The sequence below is a fragment of the Hemicordylus capensis genome, chromosome 7 (assembly GCF_027244095.1).
Source record: "Hemicordylus capensis ecotype Gifberg chromosome 7, rHemCap1.1.pri, whole genome shotgun sequence".
NCBI lineage: Eukaryota > Metazoa > Chordata > Lepidosauria > Squamata > Cordylidae > Hemicordylus > Hemicordylus capensis.
Genome location: NC_069663.1, coordinates 27,365,855 through 27,382,544, shown reverse-complemented (window position 1 = coordinate 27,382,544; position 16,690 = coordinate 27,365,855). Strand labels below are relative to the sequence as shown.

Below are 16,690 nucleotides of genomic sequence, written 5' to 3'. Positions count from 1 at the left end.
TCTGTTGCCTCTTCAGTCTTCAAGATCTGCTGGCAATCACTCTGTGCTTGAAGGGACATGGGTGGTTAGTGCGAGATGGTAATAGATAGAAATTAATCTGCTTTCCAATTTAGTTGTTTCCACAGGAGTAAAACGGATGAAATCACTAGACAAATGCTGCAGTTCTTTTGTCATTGTGATGACATCACTGCCCTGGGACCCACAGTGTGATGTCATCACCAGAAGCATGGCATTATTAGGATAAGGCTGTCAACTGATTAAAGGAATGTTTAATTGTCAAACAGGTAACTCTGCATGGAAGAAAACCCATTCTAAAGGAAACAGATAGTTTCTTTGTTGGATTCATTGCTAATGGGTCAAAGAAGCTTTCTCTTTTTACCAAGTATTAACACATTTATTCTCCTGTCATGGTGACCCTAAGCTACTAGGGAGTGTCCTTTCTTTTCTTACACAGGAAGGAATCCCTCTTCTGAGAGGGGCCTTGGCATCTGCCATTTTTATAAGTTCCTGGATCATGCTATATTTTAAAAAATCAAATTCTGCTGACATTAATATCAGGAGCACCGTTTGAATTGATCAAACATATCTGGAATGGATCAACCTCTCACTGATTCATATAGCAGTCCCAATTTAGGGGCTCATATTGTTTTGTTCTGTCAGGGATCTTGGGCCTTTGAGGCTTTCTTGGGGAGGTGCTGGCAATGATAGCTTCTGGTGAAAGCCCAGGGGCAAATAAACAGCAAAGCTGCTCAACATATGCAAGCCTGAGAGCAGAGCCACGTTTTGACTTGTTTTCTAAAAACTCTGATGGGGACGGTGATGGAGAACATTCCAAAGCCTGTGGGCAATGACCGAGAAGACCCTGTCTTCATGACCCTGCGTGACAGCCAAGCTTCCCTCCCCTTCGGCACACAGAGCAAAGCCCCCTCCAATGATCTTTCCTCATCCCCAGAAGTGCTTCCTTAAAAAAACAAACTTGCACAGTGGGGTAGGATTGCCCTCCTCTCAACGAGGAGGAGCCGGAGTCCAGCCCTTTCCTGTGGTGCTGGTCTCCTTCTGGAAACGGCCCCCTCAAGCTGCCGTGTGCCCCCAGAGTGACTCTTTGCTGCCAATTGCCACGAAACGCAAGAACGGCAAACCCTTTTAAGGCATTATTTTAGCTGTGCATTCAGGTGTCTGTGCACTCGTTCGTGTTTTTGTGGGAATGATTCTACCTGTGTTCATTCTAAAAGTGAACCTGCGCACAGTCCCCCTCAAATGCAGGGAGCAGATCAGAAGCTGAACATGCATTCAGCGTAATGTGTGTGAATAACCAAACATGTATGCAGATCTGAATATAGGTTCACTCTACACGCATTGCACGCACATTGAACATAACATGTGCAGTCTGAGACAGTTCTACAGGCTGACACCCTTGGGGGCCGTTCCGCCCCCTCGAGCCTGTGTGCAGAGGGCAGCTCTGAACATGGGTTCAGCATCATGTGAAGGGTTCCACAGTGAGTGGAGAAGTCCTCTTTGCATTTGGCACTGCCCCCAAGACTTCCCCGACCCCAAGCCTGGGTGGATTTGGAAGGGGTGGGATTCCTCACTCTTCCCCTCTCTTGCCCTTTCCTCACCATTCCTGGCAGAAGCCAGGAACAGGTTCTGCAGAGGAGCACTGAATATACGGCAGTCTAGGGATGTGGCCACTGGCCCACAAGTGTGTTGGTGTGGGGGCATGGCCAGCAGTTGCAAGCTCATGGCACCTGCCACGTGTTCACTGTGCACAACAGGCATAATGCCTTCGTTGGGCTTACGTAAAGCTTGGACATCTGAATACCTCACATTGGCCGAGTCTCAATGGCCATCACTGACGACAAGACAATCATCAGGGCTTTGCTATGTTTCTTAGCAACTATCGTGGAATGAGACGGATTTCCTGAACTTTCACAAGAACCGACCATACCTGCTAAGCAGATTTAGCCAAACTGGTTGGAAACTAAGGTTTCTAGATCCCTGGTCATTACAAAAACCTAGGAAAAAGAGATTCAGCGTCTCTGGTCCCAGTTCCAACCTGCAGACTTGCGTTGCTGATAACAGGCTAAACGTTTCGTCTCTGGTAACCTAGCTGCCTCTGTGCATTCAGGACATTTTGCCAACTTTCTCTTCTCCCTGATGAAGGGTCCTGTGAAAGTCCAAAATTTGCAGACACCAAGTGGTGTTTTAGCTTTTAGTGTTTCCATGCAGTACAATGAGACCAGGATTGCTAAGTTCCACCCTAGGGCCCTTTAAAGTGATGGTTCTCCATGGCACTTCACTGGGCTGCAGCACTAGATTATTCAACAATGTCCTTCTCCATGGCCAAGAGGTCTGCAGTTTCTTGCTTGCAGGTTCAGTCAGTTTTGTTGCTGCTTGATGAGCATGGTTGTAAATGAATGCTCCATGATTATTAGTCATTGTTTGCTGCTTGAATAACCTCTTCAAGTTACCGCAATGGTCCTGGGAGAAGTGGCTGAAAATACTGCTTTTCTCTCATTCTTTTTTCTTCTTTTATTTTCCCCCACTGGTGAAGTACAGTCATTGGTTGTTTAAAAGCATAAATGCTTCTCTGAGGGAGGACAGGATGCCTCCTTGTCTTAAGGAGGCAATTATTAGACTACTTCTGAAGAAGCCTGCCCTGGATTCCTCAGAGCTGAGCAACTATAAGCCTGTCTCCAACCTTCCGTGGCTGGGCAAGGTAATTGAGAGGGTGGTGGCCTCCCAATTCCAGGCAGTCTTGGGTGAAACGGATTATCTAGACCCATTTCAGACCAGCTTTCGGGTGGGCTATGGGGTGGAGACTGCCTTGGTCGGCCTGATGGATGACCTCCAATTGGCAATTGACAAAGGAAGTGTGACTCTGTTGGTCCTTTTGGACCTCTCAGCGGCTTTCGATACTATTGACCATAGTATCCTTCTGGAGCGTCTGAGAGGGTTGGGGGTGGGAGGCACTGCTTTGCGGTGGATCCACTCCTATATCTCGGGCAGATTCCAGATGGTGTCTCTCGGGGACTGTTGTTCTTCAAAAACTGAACTTCGGTATGGTGTCTCTCAGGGCTCTGTATTGTCTCCCATGTTGTTTAACATCTACATGAAACTGCTGGGAGAGATCATCAGGAGATTTGGTGCAGGGTGTTATCAGTATGCTGATGACCAGAGGCGTAACCAGTGGGGGGGCAGGCAGGGCACGTGCCCTAGGCGCCAGTTGCAGAGGGGCGCCAAGTGCCCGCCATGCCCCACCCCACCCCAACCACCTCAGTTGATTAAAAAAAAAATTTTTTTTTAATCGCGGCCCCCGCCGCCTTCTCTGAGTCTGGGACGGGGCACACGCCCCCCAGGAGCCTCCCTAAGCCCTTACTTTTGCATTAATTTCAGGGAGCGTTTGCTGCCGAAGAGCGTCTATTCCTCTTTCTCTCCCTCCCAGAGAGGAAGAGAGAGAGAGAAGATACAGGCCTGCCCTGAAAGGAGACCGAAGAGCTCGCTCCGGCGATTTCCACCTCGAGGCCACACCCCCTTTGCATGTGATGTCATCATGTGACATATCACATGTAAAGGGTGTGTGACCTGGAGCTCTCAAGAGTCCTGATACCTTCTGTGTATAGAAAGCTATTTCTATGGCTTGGTTTGAAGATCCTTTGGTGACTTTCAGGTCAGTGCAACTCAAACTTATGCATGTTTCCCTGAGACTAAATTGCACTGACTACAATATAACTTACTCTGAAGCATGTATGGGATATCTGGCCTTGTATTTCTTGTCCTTTGTGTTATGTAGAATGAGATTCCTTAATATGCACAATATGGAAGCGAAAAACAATTTTCTGATCTATGGGCACAATGTTTGCAGAAGAATCTAGTTCTTAGGTAGTTGGGAGGTCCTAGTGCAAATTTGCCATGAGTGATTTCTTTGATTCTGAAAGAGTTTTCTTATTAAGATGAAGAATTCTGCAAAATATGTTTTCTACTTTGAACTGTAGATTAATCTGGGTCAATTTTCACTCTGGCAATCTTATATGTTCCTGTTTTTCACTTGAGTTTTTCTATGTATTAGTATTAACAAAATTTTATATTAGTATTAGTATTACTAATGCTTTATGTCTTAGTAATACTGATGTCTTAGTAATACTGATGTATTAGTATTAACAAAATTTTTGTATGTTTGATAAATCATAGAAGAGAGTCATTATCCAGAAAATTCATCACATATGTTTTATATGTATGTATATGATAGCTTTCATGGGTATTTTAATTTGATCTTTTAATATGTTTTTATAGCTGTAAACTGCCTAGAGACTGTGGTAGTGGGTGGTATAAAGATATGTTAAATAAATAAATAAAAATGTATGGTTACTATTTGTATTTGGAGTCACTTGAACCATAAATGGCACAGTGGGGAAGCAACTAGAGAGCAGGAGGCTGTTGGTTTGACTCCCCACTGGTGTGTTTCCCAGGATATGGGAAACTCTTATATTGGGCAGCAGCGATATAGAAAGGTGCTGAAACACTGCACAGGAGATGGCAATGGTGAACCCCTCCTGTGTATTCTACCAAAGACAACCACGTGGCTCTGTGGTTGCCAGGAGTCAACAACACCGACTCAATGGCACAAACTTAACCTTTATGTTACAATACGTTTGCATCCTGGTTTTTGGTTGAGGTTCCAGTTTGTTGTTTACTTCTGGTCTTTTTGGGGACTCCAAAAAGTTTCTATTAGCTTCTATTCTTGGAGACATTTTGGACTCCCAATTTGAGGGCAACTGTGTGAAAACAGCTTTTCAATCCAAGGTGTGTTCTTTAAGTTATTTGGTGAATGGATCATGTTGGCTCGCTGTAGCTAGTTGATTCTAGTTAGGAGGTTAGGTGTGAGCGGGCTGGGAATGTCTTATGTAAGGAACAGCTCCTTTTGTGAGGATCTAAGATCTCATGTGTGATCATAAAACTGCTCAGGATGACCCAGTTAAATTTCAGGCCTTACCTATGCAAAATGGAAATTGCATTACATTCTATTTAACTTGGTTCTAAGTCAGATTCATTATAAGGAAGGTGTTGTGGCACATAACCATTTGATATTCATGCAGTAATGAAGAGTGAAAATAATTGGCTGTATAAGTAGCGTTTGTCAGGTGCACAACTGACTTGTCCTAAGTCATGAGAATGCAGACTAAGCAGTCCCCTGGCCTGAGATTTTCCAGCATGTGATGGCTACTAGTGAGGGAACATTTTAGATTTAAAGACAGCACCTGTTATGTATTTTTCTGTTCTTTTCATTCTCTTCAACATTTATTCTCAACCCAAGGGAATTTAGGCAAAGACCAAAGAAAGCCCATAGTAGAAGTGGGTTTATTGTTAATAAAATTGCCATCTCTGGCAATTTTTAAAAAAACACCTGAAAACCCATCTTCTCACCCAAGCTTTCCCAGCTTTTAAAAATTGTCTGTCTTTAATATAGAGATACAGCCTTCTTCAGAAAGCAGGAATCACACCTATCAGCTATTCAGAGAGGTACTGGAGACTGGATGTAGTCCTTACACTCGCTGATCAGCATGTTCATTGCATTCCAAATCCAGCATTGTGTATTAGTAGCCCTCCTGCCGCCCCCGCCCCCCAGCTGCTATCTGCCTTGATAGTGGTTAGAGTGCTGGACTAGGACCAGGGAGACCCGAGTTCAAATCCCCATCCAGCCATGAGACTTGCTGAGTGACTCTGGGCCAGTCACTTCTCTCTTAGCCTAACCTACTTCACAGGGTTGTTGTGAGGAGAAACTTAAGTATGTACACTGTTCTGGGCTTCTTGGAGGAAGAACGGGATATAAAAAATGTGAATGTTACTGATTGCTGGCAGATAGCAGCTCGGGGGTGGGGGGGGGCAGGAGGGTTACTAATACACAATGCTGGATTTGGAATGCAATGAACATGCTGATCAGCGAGTGTAAGGACTACATCCAGTCCCCAGTACCTCTCTGAATAGCTGATAGGTGTGATTCCTGCTTTCTGAAGAAGGCTGTATCTGTGCTGCTTCAGCAATTTGCATCAGTGAAAGCAAGTAAGGTGCAGTTATAATTTTCAGGTAGTGCCATAATTTTTAATTAAAAGATTAATAAGCTTGACTTTTACTTTTTGAGCTGATATTATGGTGAAGTTATCTGAAAGATGGGTGCCAGATATTTGGGGGGGGGGCGCAATTTCAGTGCTTGCCCTAGGTGCTGTTTTCCCTAGATACGCCTCTGCTGATGACACCCAAATCTGTTTCTCCATGTCAGCATCATCAGGATCAGGCATAACCTCCCTAATGCCTGCCTGGAGGCAGTGATGGGCTGGATGAGAGGTAACAAGCTGAGACTGAATCCAGATAAGATGGAGGTACTTATCGTGCGAGGTTGGAACTTGGGAGATGATTTTGATCTGCCTGTTCTGGATGGGGTCACACTTCCCCAGAAGGAACAGGTACGCAGTCCGGGGGTTGCTTCTGGACACAAAACTCTCCCTGGTGTCCCAGGTTGAGGCAGTGGCCAGAAGTGCCTTTTATCAGCTTCAGATGATACGTCAGCTGCGTCCATTTATTGAGATAAATGACCTCAAAACAATAATACATCTGCTGGTCACCTCCAGACTTGACTACTGCAATGCGCTCTATGTGGGGCTGCCTTTGTACGTAGTCCGGAAACTGCAGTTAGTCCAGAATGTGGCGGCCAGGTTGGTCTCTAGGTCATCTCGGAGAGACCATATCACTCCTATCTTACAAGATCTACACTGGCTGCCGATAAGTTTCCAGGCAAAATACAAGGTTTTGGTGATAACCTATAAAGCCCTAAACAGCTTGGGCCCTGGGTATTTAAGAGAACGTCTTCTTTGCTATGAACCACACCGCCCATTGAGATCATCTAGAAAGGTTCGTCTGCAGTTGCCACCAGCTCGGGGACGGGCCTTCTCCATTACTTCCCCGAGGCTTTGGAACACACTTCCTGCTGAAATAAGAGCCTCTTCGTCTCTTACAACTTTCAAAAGGGCAGTCAAGACTCATTTGTTCATCCAGGCTTTTAATTAGATACTGTTTTAATTGTGTTTTAATTGTGATTTAATAATTTTAACTTTTTAATTATAATTGTTGAAATGTTTTTAATCTTTTACTGGCTTTTTATTGTCTTGTGAACCGCCCAGAGAACTTGCGTTTTGGGCGGTATAGAAATGTATTAAATAACTAAATAACCCAAAGAAATTAAAACATACTGAGAAAAAAACAGTAATTTCTTCACCATGAGCCCCATTGCTCTTTGAGATCATCAGGAAGTTTTTCACATGTGGCTTTTAAAGCCCTTTAACATGCATCTCCTGCAGAATGGAAGGGGTGCATCCACATATTGGCCAGATTTACGCCGAAGTCCCTGCAAGTTATCAGGGAGCAGCTCTCACACAATTTGGGTTTTTAACTGTGCATTAGAGTGTAGCCTGATTTCTATCCAGGGTAAAAAAAATCCACTATTTGCATTGTTTTTTTGGGACAACTTAGAGTTCTCAGTAAAGCCTCCCAGTAAACTGCCGGTAAAGCCTGCTGTGCGTAAAAGGCTTGGAGAGGTTCATCTGTAGTTGCCACCAGCTCATCTGGTGGCCACTCAGGGATGAACCTTCTCTGTTGCTGCCCCAAGACTCTGGAATGTGATCCCCGCTATATGAGCCTCCCCATCTCTGACAGACTTTAAAAGCTCTTTAAAGATGCACTTATTCACCCAAGCTTTTTAATTAGAATTGTGGCTTTAAATGGTTTTGATTTTGGTATTAACTTGTTTTGTGTTGTGACTCTCCCAGAGATGTAAGTTTGGGATGGTGTGCAGATATTATTAAACAAACATACAAATAGATAATTCACCCAGGAAAGAAGCACCCATGGGTTGTGCACATTGGCTGTGATTTGCAGGATATACACCAACTGGTCACTCTGGCCAGCCTGCAGTGTTTAATTGATGCCCTGTAGAGAAGACAGCAGCAGTGCTGAGAAGACAAACTGTTTAAGCAAGGTGCTTTTCTTAACAGGTGGGATGGGATTTGGACTCCATGAGGGTGTTTCCTAGAGTCATAGCCCAGTGGCAGTGGACAGGAGAAGAGCACACCAGTGGAGGAGGAGGAGGAGAGTCTGGTGTCTGGAGGCTACTCATCATGAGCAACATGGGAAGCAGAGGTGACTTTGAGTGGGTCTACACGGACCAGCCGCACACAGACAGACGGAAGGAGATCCTGGGTGAGTTTGGACTGGATTGGTCCTGCCAAAAGTGAAGAGACTGGGTTGGGAGGAGAGGATGAGGGAAGAGCTGAGGAAGAAGAGAAGTTGGACCTAGGGGGGAGGAAGGTGGGACTGAAATTAGGGGAAGAAGTGGGTCAGAATCAGGGCCAGGGAGAGAGAGTAAGCAGGGAGAGAGCATTTGGGTCAGGACGAAATGCAGAAGGAAGAGCCATAGTAAGGAGGTGCAGAGAGGACAGGGACCAAAAAAAACCCTACAAACCAGGAAGGAACCTGTGATCCAGAACCAGGAACAGTTGCAATAGACACAGGGGGTCGTCTGGTGGATAGTGCGGAAGAGAGCAGGAGTGCATTTTGGAATCGGAGACTCTAGAAACTGGACCGTTCAGAATGCCTCCTGTGAAGTGCTTTACAGCTGTGGAACTTGGCACCCGCTGGAGTCCTCAGCCTTTTGAAGGAGGTCCCCAAGGGCGCCTACATTTCTGGGGCACGTCAGGGCAGGTCCCCAGCAATCCCAGCCCCCTGGCACCATCCCTACTGCGGCTGGAAGGTCAGAGGAGGCCATAGCTTGGTGGCAGAGCCCCTGCTTGGCATCCAGAAGGTCCGAGGCTCAGTCTCAGGCGGCATTTCCAGGTAAGGTTAGGAAAGACTCCTGCCTGGAACCTTGGAGAGCCGCTGCCAGTCAGTGTAGGGGCAGGACAGAGCTCAGTGGGCCAAGGGTCTGACTCAGCAGGGGGCAGCTTCACGTGTGCCCGTGTTCCTCAGCCAGCTCTTCTCTGTCTTGCACTACGCGTAACTGCTAGCCATTGCTGGTATCTGTTCAGAACCAGAAATTTGGGTGCTGAATGATGGTTGTTTATTGCAGGCGCGCATAGGCTTCGCACATTTTGTTTTGTACCCTACCTATGCGAAACGATTGTCTTTGCTACCTGGAACTCCTATTCATACTTGTATTAAAAACATTATTATAAGGGAGTACTGTGTTCTGCCCTGCCCACCAAGGTACAATGCAATCCCAGTAAAGCTGAGCAAAAACACCTCTGCCCGGGCTGTGCATTAGTAACCCACCGATGAGCATCAGCGAAGTCGCCAGGTGTGTTCATGCCCCCGAGGGTTGCTGTGGATGGTGGAATGAATGCCGTGTCATCTTCAAATTGTTTTGTTTTGTTTTGTTTTGTTTGTTTGTTTAACACATTTCCATACCACCCAAAACGCAAGTTCTCTGGGCAGTTTACAAAACAATAAAATCAATCAATAAAAAGATTAACACACGTTTCAACAATTAAAATTTAAAATGTTAAAATTATTAGAACACAATTAAAATGCAATTAAAACATTGTCTAATTAAAAGCCTGGGTGAACAAATTTTTATTTATTTATGTATGTATTTATTTTATTTTTAAATTTATATACCGCCTTTCATTAAAAATAATCCCAAGACGGTTTACAAAAGTTTAAGAAACTTACAATAAAAAATGAGCAAATAAAAATGTTAAGCGAAAAATATGAAACAAGTCTGATTTAAAATGTATAAAATACAAACATAAAAAACTATACACGGATAAAACACACAGAAGCAGCAATAGAAACAATCATGTCAAGGCCTGGATAAAAAGCCAAGATTTAACAAGCTTTCTAAAAACTGTGATGGAGTCCGAGGAGCGAATGGCCACTGGGAGAGCATTCCAAAGTCTGGAGGCAGCAACAGAGAAGGCCCTGTCCCGAGTGCACAACAGCCGAGCCTCCCTCATTGTCAGCACCCGGAGCAGAGCCCCCTCAGATGACCTCGTCAAGTGGGCAGAAACCCTTGGGAGCAGGAGGTCCCTCAGGTATCCCGGGCCCAAACCATTAAGGGCTTTAAAGGTCAAAACCAGCACCTTGAATTGGACCTGGAAACACACTGGTAACCAGTGCAGCTCTTTCAAAATAGGTGTGCTGTGCTCCCACCGGGCAGCTCCAGATAAAACCCTAGCTGCCGCATTTTGCACTAACTGCAGTTTCCGGATATTCTTCAAGGGCAGCCCCACGTAGAGCGTGTTACAGTAATCCAGCCGTGACGTGACTAAGGCATGGGTAACCGTGGCCAGATCTGCCTTCTCGAGAAAGGGACACAGCTGGCGCACTAGCCGAAGCCGTGCAAAGGCACCCCTGGCCACCGCCTCCACCGGAGCTTCCAAAAGCAGAATACCCCCAAGCTGCGTACTTGCTCCTTCAAGGAGAATGCAGCCCCATCCAGAACAGGTAAAATCTCCTCATCCCGATGGGCTCTTCAACTGACCAACTTTATCTCCGTCTTGTCTGGAGTCAGTCTCAGTTTATTAGCCCACATCCAACCCATCACTGCCTCCAATCCCCGATTCAGGACATCCACCGCCTCCCTAGGATCAGGTGACAAGGAGAGATAGAGCTGAGTGTCATCTGCATACTGCTGACAACTCAGTCCAAGTCTCCGAATGACCTCTCCCAGCAGCTTCATGTAGATGTTAAACAGCATGGGGGACAAAACCGAACCCTGCGGGACCCCACAGGCCAATGACCATGGGGCCGAGCAGTAGTCCCCCAGCACCACCTTCTTGGGTGGTTTGGAATATGCGCTCTGTTGAAATAAGAGCATCTCCTTCTCTGATTGTTTTCAGTAAGACCCTCAAGATGCACCTGTTCTCACAAACTTTTAACTGGGATTAATTTTAACAAATTGTTTTAGCAACTTGTTATATGAGACTGTTTTAATAGTGTTTTATGGATTTTTAACCTGCTTTTACTTTTTATATTTTAAATTTTGTTCACCCCCTAGAGATGTACATATCAGGTGATATGAAAATATGATTGAAAAACAGACACACCGTTCGGTGTTTCAGAAACCGGCCCCATTTTTTCATTTTTATTCTGTTTCGTTTGGCAAACCGCCCCCGCGCCCCTATGTTGCCTGTTTGGGTTGCTCCCACATGAGGCCATCCATGTGAGTACTCCACCCTTATGAGCAGTTATTAATTAGTGCAAGTGAGCCTTTGATCATCTGAAGCAACTCAATTGCTCTTTTTATGACTCTTGAGATCACCTGTGCCTGGGGAGACTTTTGTTTTGTTTTGCTGGCCCTCTGGTAGGCATATTCTGCACAACAGCAGGAGCCATGCAGAGCTCTTGGCCTGGCCCGGTGATGAGCACCAGCGGCTGAATGCTATTGCAGTGCTTGGGACCACGGCCAGATGAGATGCAAGTGACAGCAAAGGACTGATGAGGAAGCGACCCAGTTGCTGCTCTTGCTTCAGCAGCAGCAATGGATGGATTGGGATGGATCAGTGGTAGCTGCAGCATCCAGAAGGCACAGGCAGAGCACACCCCAGTGAAGCAGAGGGCCTCCCTCTTCTCTGGTGGGGGTGGGGGCTCTTTCTTCCTCTCTGGAAGCCGCCTTACAATGCCATCCTACGTACTCATGGGCGCCCAGTATGGCCTACTCCTCAAGTAAGCATGTGTAGCATCGCAGCCTGAAAGCAGCATCTGTTTAGGGAGAGGAGAGGGCTTGGCATTGGTTGGTGGCTGGCATGCACTCAGAGGTGCACCTAGGTAATTTCGGAGCCTGGACCTAAGGGCCTTTGGGGGCCTCCCCCCTTGCTGGAGCCGCCCCCCACCCGCAAGTTAAGCATCACCCCCCTATTCTTCTCCCACATATTTCTTTCCCCACTCCCCACTCTGTCTCTAAAGAGCCAGCGTGGTGTAGTGGTTAGAGTGCTGGACTAGGACCGGGAAGACCTGAGTTCGAATCCCCATTCAGCCATGTGACTAGCCATGAGACTCTGGGCCAGTCACTTCTCTCTCAGCCTAGCCTACTTCACAGGGTTGTTGTGAGGAGAAACCTAAGTATGTAGTACACCGCTCTGGGCTCCTTGGAGGAAGAGCGGGATAGAAAATGTAAAAATAAAATAAAATAAATCTAGGCTCCAAGTTCCCTCCCTGGCTTCTCCAAGATAGGGCTGAGAGAGATTCCTGCCTGCAGCCTTGGAGAAGCCACTGCCAGTCTGTGCAGACAATACTGAGCAAGATGGACCTATGGTCTGATATGGCAGCTTCCTATGTTCCTAAGCCGTTGACAGACTTGTCCTCCATGAATTTGTTTAACCCCCTTTTAAAGCCACCCATGCCAGCGGGATACAAATGTAATAATAATAATAATAATAATAATAATAATAATAAATAATGCACCTGACACAGGTCACAATCACACTCAGCTGCCTGGCACAGTGTGGGCCAGCAGTGACCACACTACCAAGGACAGACCAAATTGGGTTTGGGGGCCCCCCGGGGGGTGTGGAGGCCTTGGACTTCAGCCCTGAAGTCCAGGGGTAAGAGCCCCACTGGCCCCACTGAGCGAGCAGGGACGGGGCCCATTTTCTGGCTTCTATCCTGGGTTACATTTGAGGGTACTTTGACGGCGGGGGGCGGGGGAGATCCACAAGTAGCTACTAATTGCTTTCATAAATATTGTTAATGTCATAATGCGCTGAAAGTTGACTTTGGCCCCTGCACCCTAACTTAGGGTCCCCAACATGTCATGGTTGGCTTTGGCCCTCTGGAGTGTCTGAGTTGGGCACCCCTGGGTGACACTAACTAATTTATCCTTGGTGTTTCCTCCCACACAGCTAAATACCCCGAGATAAAGAAGCTGATGGGCCCAGACCCCAACATGAAGTGGGTGGTGACCCTCATGGTCCTCACTCAGATGGTGGCCTGCTTCCTGGTGAAGGACTTGCCCTGGAAATGGGTCTTCTTCTGGGCCTACGCCTTTGGGGGCTGCATCAACCACTCCATGACTTTGGCCATCCACGATATCTCCCACAACGTGCCCTTTGGCAACAAGAGGGCCAGGTGGAACCGCTTCTTTGGCATCTTTGCCAACCTGCCCATCGGCATCCCATATGCCACCTCCTTCAAGAAGTACCATGTCGATCATCACCGCTACTTGGCTGTGGACGGGCTGGATGTGGATGTCCCCACTGAACTGGAGGGCCGCTTCTTCAACACCCCTCTGCGGAAGTTCCTCTGGCTTATTCTGCAGCCAGTAATGTACTCGTTGCGGCCTCTGTGGGTCAACCCCAAGCCCTTATCATCCATGGAGCTGATCAACGTTGCTGTCCAACTGGCCTACAATCTCCTCATCTACAGCCTTTGGGGGGCTAAGCCCCTCTTCTACCTCATGGGCGGCACCATCTTGGCCACAGGCCTTCACCCCATCTCGGGGCACTTTATTGCTGAGCACTATATGTACGCCAAAGGTTTTGACACCGTCTCCTATTACGGACCTTTAAACTGGGTCACCTTCAATGTGGGCTACCATATGGAACACCACGATTTCCCTAGCATTCCAGGGAGCAAGCTGCCGCTGGTAAGGAACACCTACCCCCCGGCTGTTGTTTTGGATGGGGGTACCAAGCCAGGATCCCCAGATACTGTTGGACGACAGCTCCCATCATCCCCAGCCACAAAGGCCTTTTGTGGCTTGGGATCAGTGTTCCCTCTAACAGGGCTTCCTGGATGTTGTTGACTACAACTCCCACCATCCTCAGCTCAATGATGGCCTTTGGCTGGGGATTATGGGAGTTGTAGTCAACAACATCTGAGAGTCTCTGTTAGAGGGAACACTGCTTGGGATGACGGGAGTTGTAGTCCAACAACATCTGGGGGGCCCAAGGTTGGAAACCTAATTTAGGAGGTAGTGGCATTATAAAAGTGTGTGTGTGTGTGTGTGTGTGTGTGTGTGTAGGGGGGGTGATGCTTAACTTGCAGTGGGGGCAAAGGCCTTTAGGTCCAGGCTCCAAAATTACCTAGGTACACCTCTGCTTGCATTCATTGCATTTCTCACACAGCCTGGCGCACAGTTTGAGAATCACTGGGTTACGACTATCCCAGCCTCCCCTCCCTAGTACTTATCTGCAGGTAAAGTCCACCTGGGCTGGTCCTTTGCAGATCCACCACAGCGGACTGGGTCCACCTTCAACTAGTGTGGGCCGTCTTTCTCCAGCTCAAGGGGCCTGGGGAAAGTTCAGAGGAAGAGCAGCATCTGCATATTTGCATGAAGAAGGTCCCAGGTTCAGTCCCTGGCAGCAGGTAGGCAGGGCTGAGTTTGAAAAACTTCCTGCCTGAAACCTTGGAGAAGCCACTCAGGGGCATAGCAAAGTTGGAGTGGGCCCAGAGACAAGATTTTAAAATGCCCCCCCACCCGAAGCTCAGCTCATGAAGTAAAGAAATCTTAAATGAGGCTAAATAGTGGTAGCAAAAAGCATAGTTTTATACACACATACACACACCCCTATGTGCCACAACAGAACATTTTTTTAATTATTTCTGAATTATTTTTTAAAAGGTTTTGTAAATTGTGAACGATGCAAATCATATAATGGAACTAGAGAAAGACATGCTTGTCTGGTAGCTCCAGGTCTTAAAATTCACGTCAATTTCGGAGGCTGAAAACAACTGAAGGAAGCCCGGGTGGGTGTGCAGCTGGGGGAGTCGGTCATATGACTTGCCTCTGGGGGCCTCCCCAAGGCAGTGGGCCCCCAGCCAACTGTCTCCCCTTGCCCTATTAGAGTTACACCCCTGAAGCCACTGCCAGTGACTATAGACAACACTGAACTAACCAAGGGTCTGACCTGGTATAGGGCAGCTTCCTATGTCTCTGTGTTCTTGTTTTGCCAGACATTTTCCCATGACGCCTTGTGTCCCTTTAGGTCAAGAAGATCGCTTCTGAATATTACGACAGTCTTCCCTACCACAACTCCTGGATTATTGTCCTTTGGGATTTCGTTTTCAAGGAGGAACTGGGCCCTTTTGCTCGCCTGAAGAGAAGATACAAAGTGCCCTACAGCTTATGAAACAGGCAGACATGGCGGCAGGGCCCTCCAGTTTGTCTTTCCACACCCAGAGAGCGGCCAGGGGGACAATGGGGGAGAGTAACCCACATTGTCCTCACAACGAAATCTCATTCTTATTTGTTATGAAGGACATGTCGGCTGGACTCCCAGAAGACACAATGCAATGCTTGCTGCCGAGTCAATCTGGGAAGGGCTAGAAGCTCACTATTGTTTCTCATGGACCACTTGCTTGGTCATCGGAGTCAAGTGACAAGTCGCATCTGTTCTCAATCTTGGGTTCCCAGATGTTGTTGGATTACAACTCCCATATTCTCCAGCCATAAGGACCCAAGGTTGAGCGATGCTGTGTGTGTGTGTGTGTGTGTGTGTGTGAGAGAGAGAGAGAGAGAGAGAGAGAGAGAGGGCGGGCAAGTGAGTGAGTGAGCGTCCAGTTCTCCAGGCAAGCAGGAAGGCCTAATCCATGCTAGTCTGAATCTGTCTCATCCATTCATGTTTCCCAAGCTGGTCCTGATGAATGGGGAGTCTGGAAGGGAGAACACAGGAAGCTGCATTTGACTGAGTCAGACCATCTAGCTTAGTACTGTATTGCTATACTAACTGTCAGTGACTCTCTAAGGTTTATAAGAAACATAAGAACAGCCCCAAGGGCATAGCAAGGTTGGAGTGGGCCCAGAGACAAGATTTTAAAATGCCTCCCCCCTCACTGAAGCTCACCTCATGAAGTAAAGAAATCTTAAATGAGGCTGAATAGTAACAAAAAGCATAGTAAAATATATGTGTGTGTGTGTATGTGTGGTGTGTGTGTGTATATGTGTGGTGTGTGTGTGTGTGTGTGTGTGTGTGTGTATAAAACCTATGTGCCCAGGGGCGTATCTAGGGTGGGGCAGGCAGGGCACGTGCCCTGGGCGCCACTTGAAGGGGGGCACCATTCTTAAAAATTAAAAATTTGAAAAAATGGCTCCCAAAAACAAAATGGCCACCGTGCATGCTCAAATGGCCTCTGTGAGGCCCTAGGCCATGCCAGGCCTTGCAGAGGCCATTTGAGCATGTGCGGCAACCATTTTGTTTTCAGCGGTCTTTTTTAAAAAAAATTTGAATTATTATTAAAAACGGCCACCACACACGCTCAAATGGTCCCTGCAAGGCCCTAGAACAGGGATGAGGAACCTTGGCACTCCAGCTGTTTTTGGACTACAACTCCCATAATCCCCAGCCACAGAGGCCAATAGCTAGGGATTATGGGAATTGTAGGCCAACATCTGCAGAAGTGCCAAGGTTCCCCATCCCTGCCCTAGAAGCCAGCGGGGGGAGGGGGAACCTTTGCAGACCCCCCCACACACATGGCCTTTAGGAAGCCCCCCCCCAAAGGGGCTACAGGTTTTATACACACACACACACACACACCTATATCTATATCTATATCTATATCTATATATCACTGTATTTAGTTTGGCACTATGTATAGAGAATCAGGGCTTGTGAATACTGAGCTGAAGCCTATGAGCTAGGATTGTATTCATTTGCTCTTACTTTGCTTCTTGTGATAAGTGAGTTAAATGTGATGTCTTAATAATATG

The 16,690-nt window shown here is 47.0% G+C and overlaps 1 protein-coding gene across 1 annotated transcript; it reads left to right on the top strand.

Moving 5' to 3' along the window:
- The first annotated feature begins 94 nt into the window (after window positions 1-94).
- Window positions 95-16,084, top strand: LOC128333090 (sphingolipid delta(4)-desaturase/C4-monooxygenase DES2-like). The gene is made up of 5 exons (XM_053268159.1): window positions 95-2,716; window positions 3,394-3,667; window positions 8,043-8,247; window positions 12,885-13,627; window positions 14,970-16,084. The coding sequence occupies exons 3-5, from the start codon at window positions 8,064-8,066 to the stop codon at window positions 15,111-15,113; spliced, it is 1,071 nt and encodes a 356-aa protein (XP_053124134.1). The 5' UTR covers window positions 95-2,716; window positions 3,394-3,667; window positions 8,043-8,063; the 3' UTR covers window positions 15,114-16,084.
- Window positions 16,085-16,690: the final 606 nt, after the last annotated feature.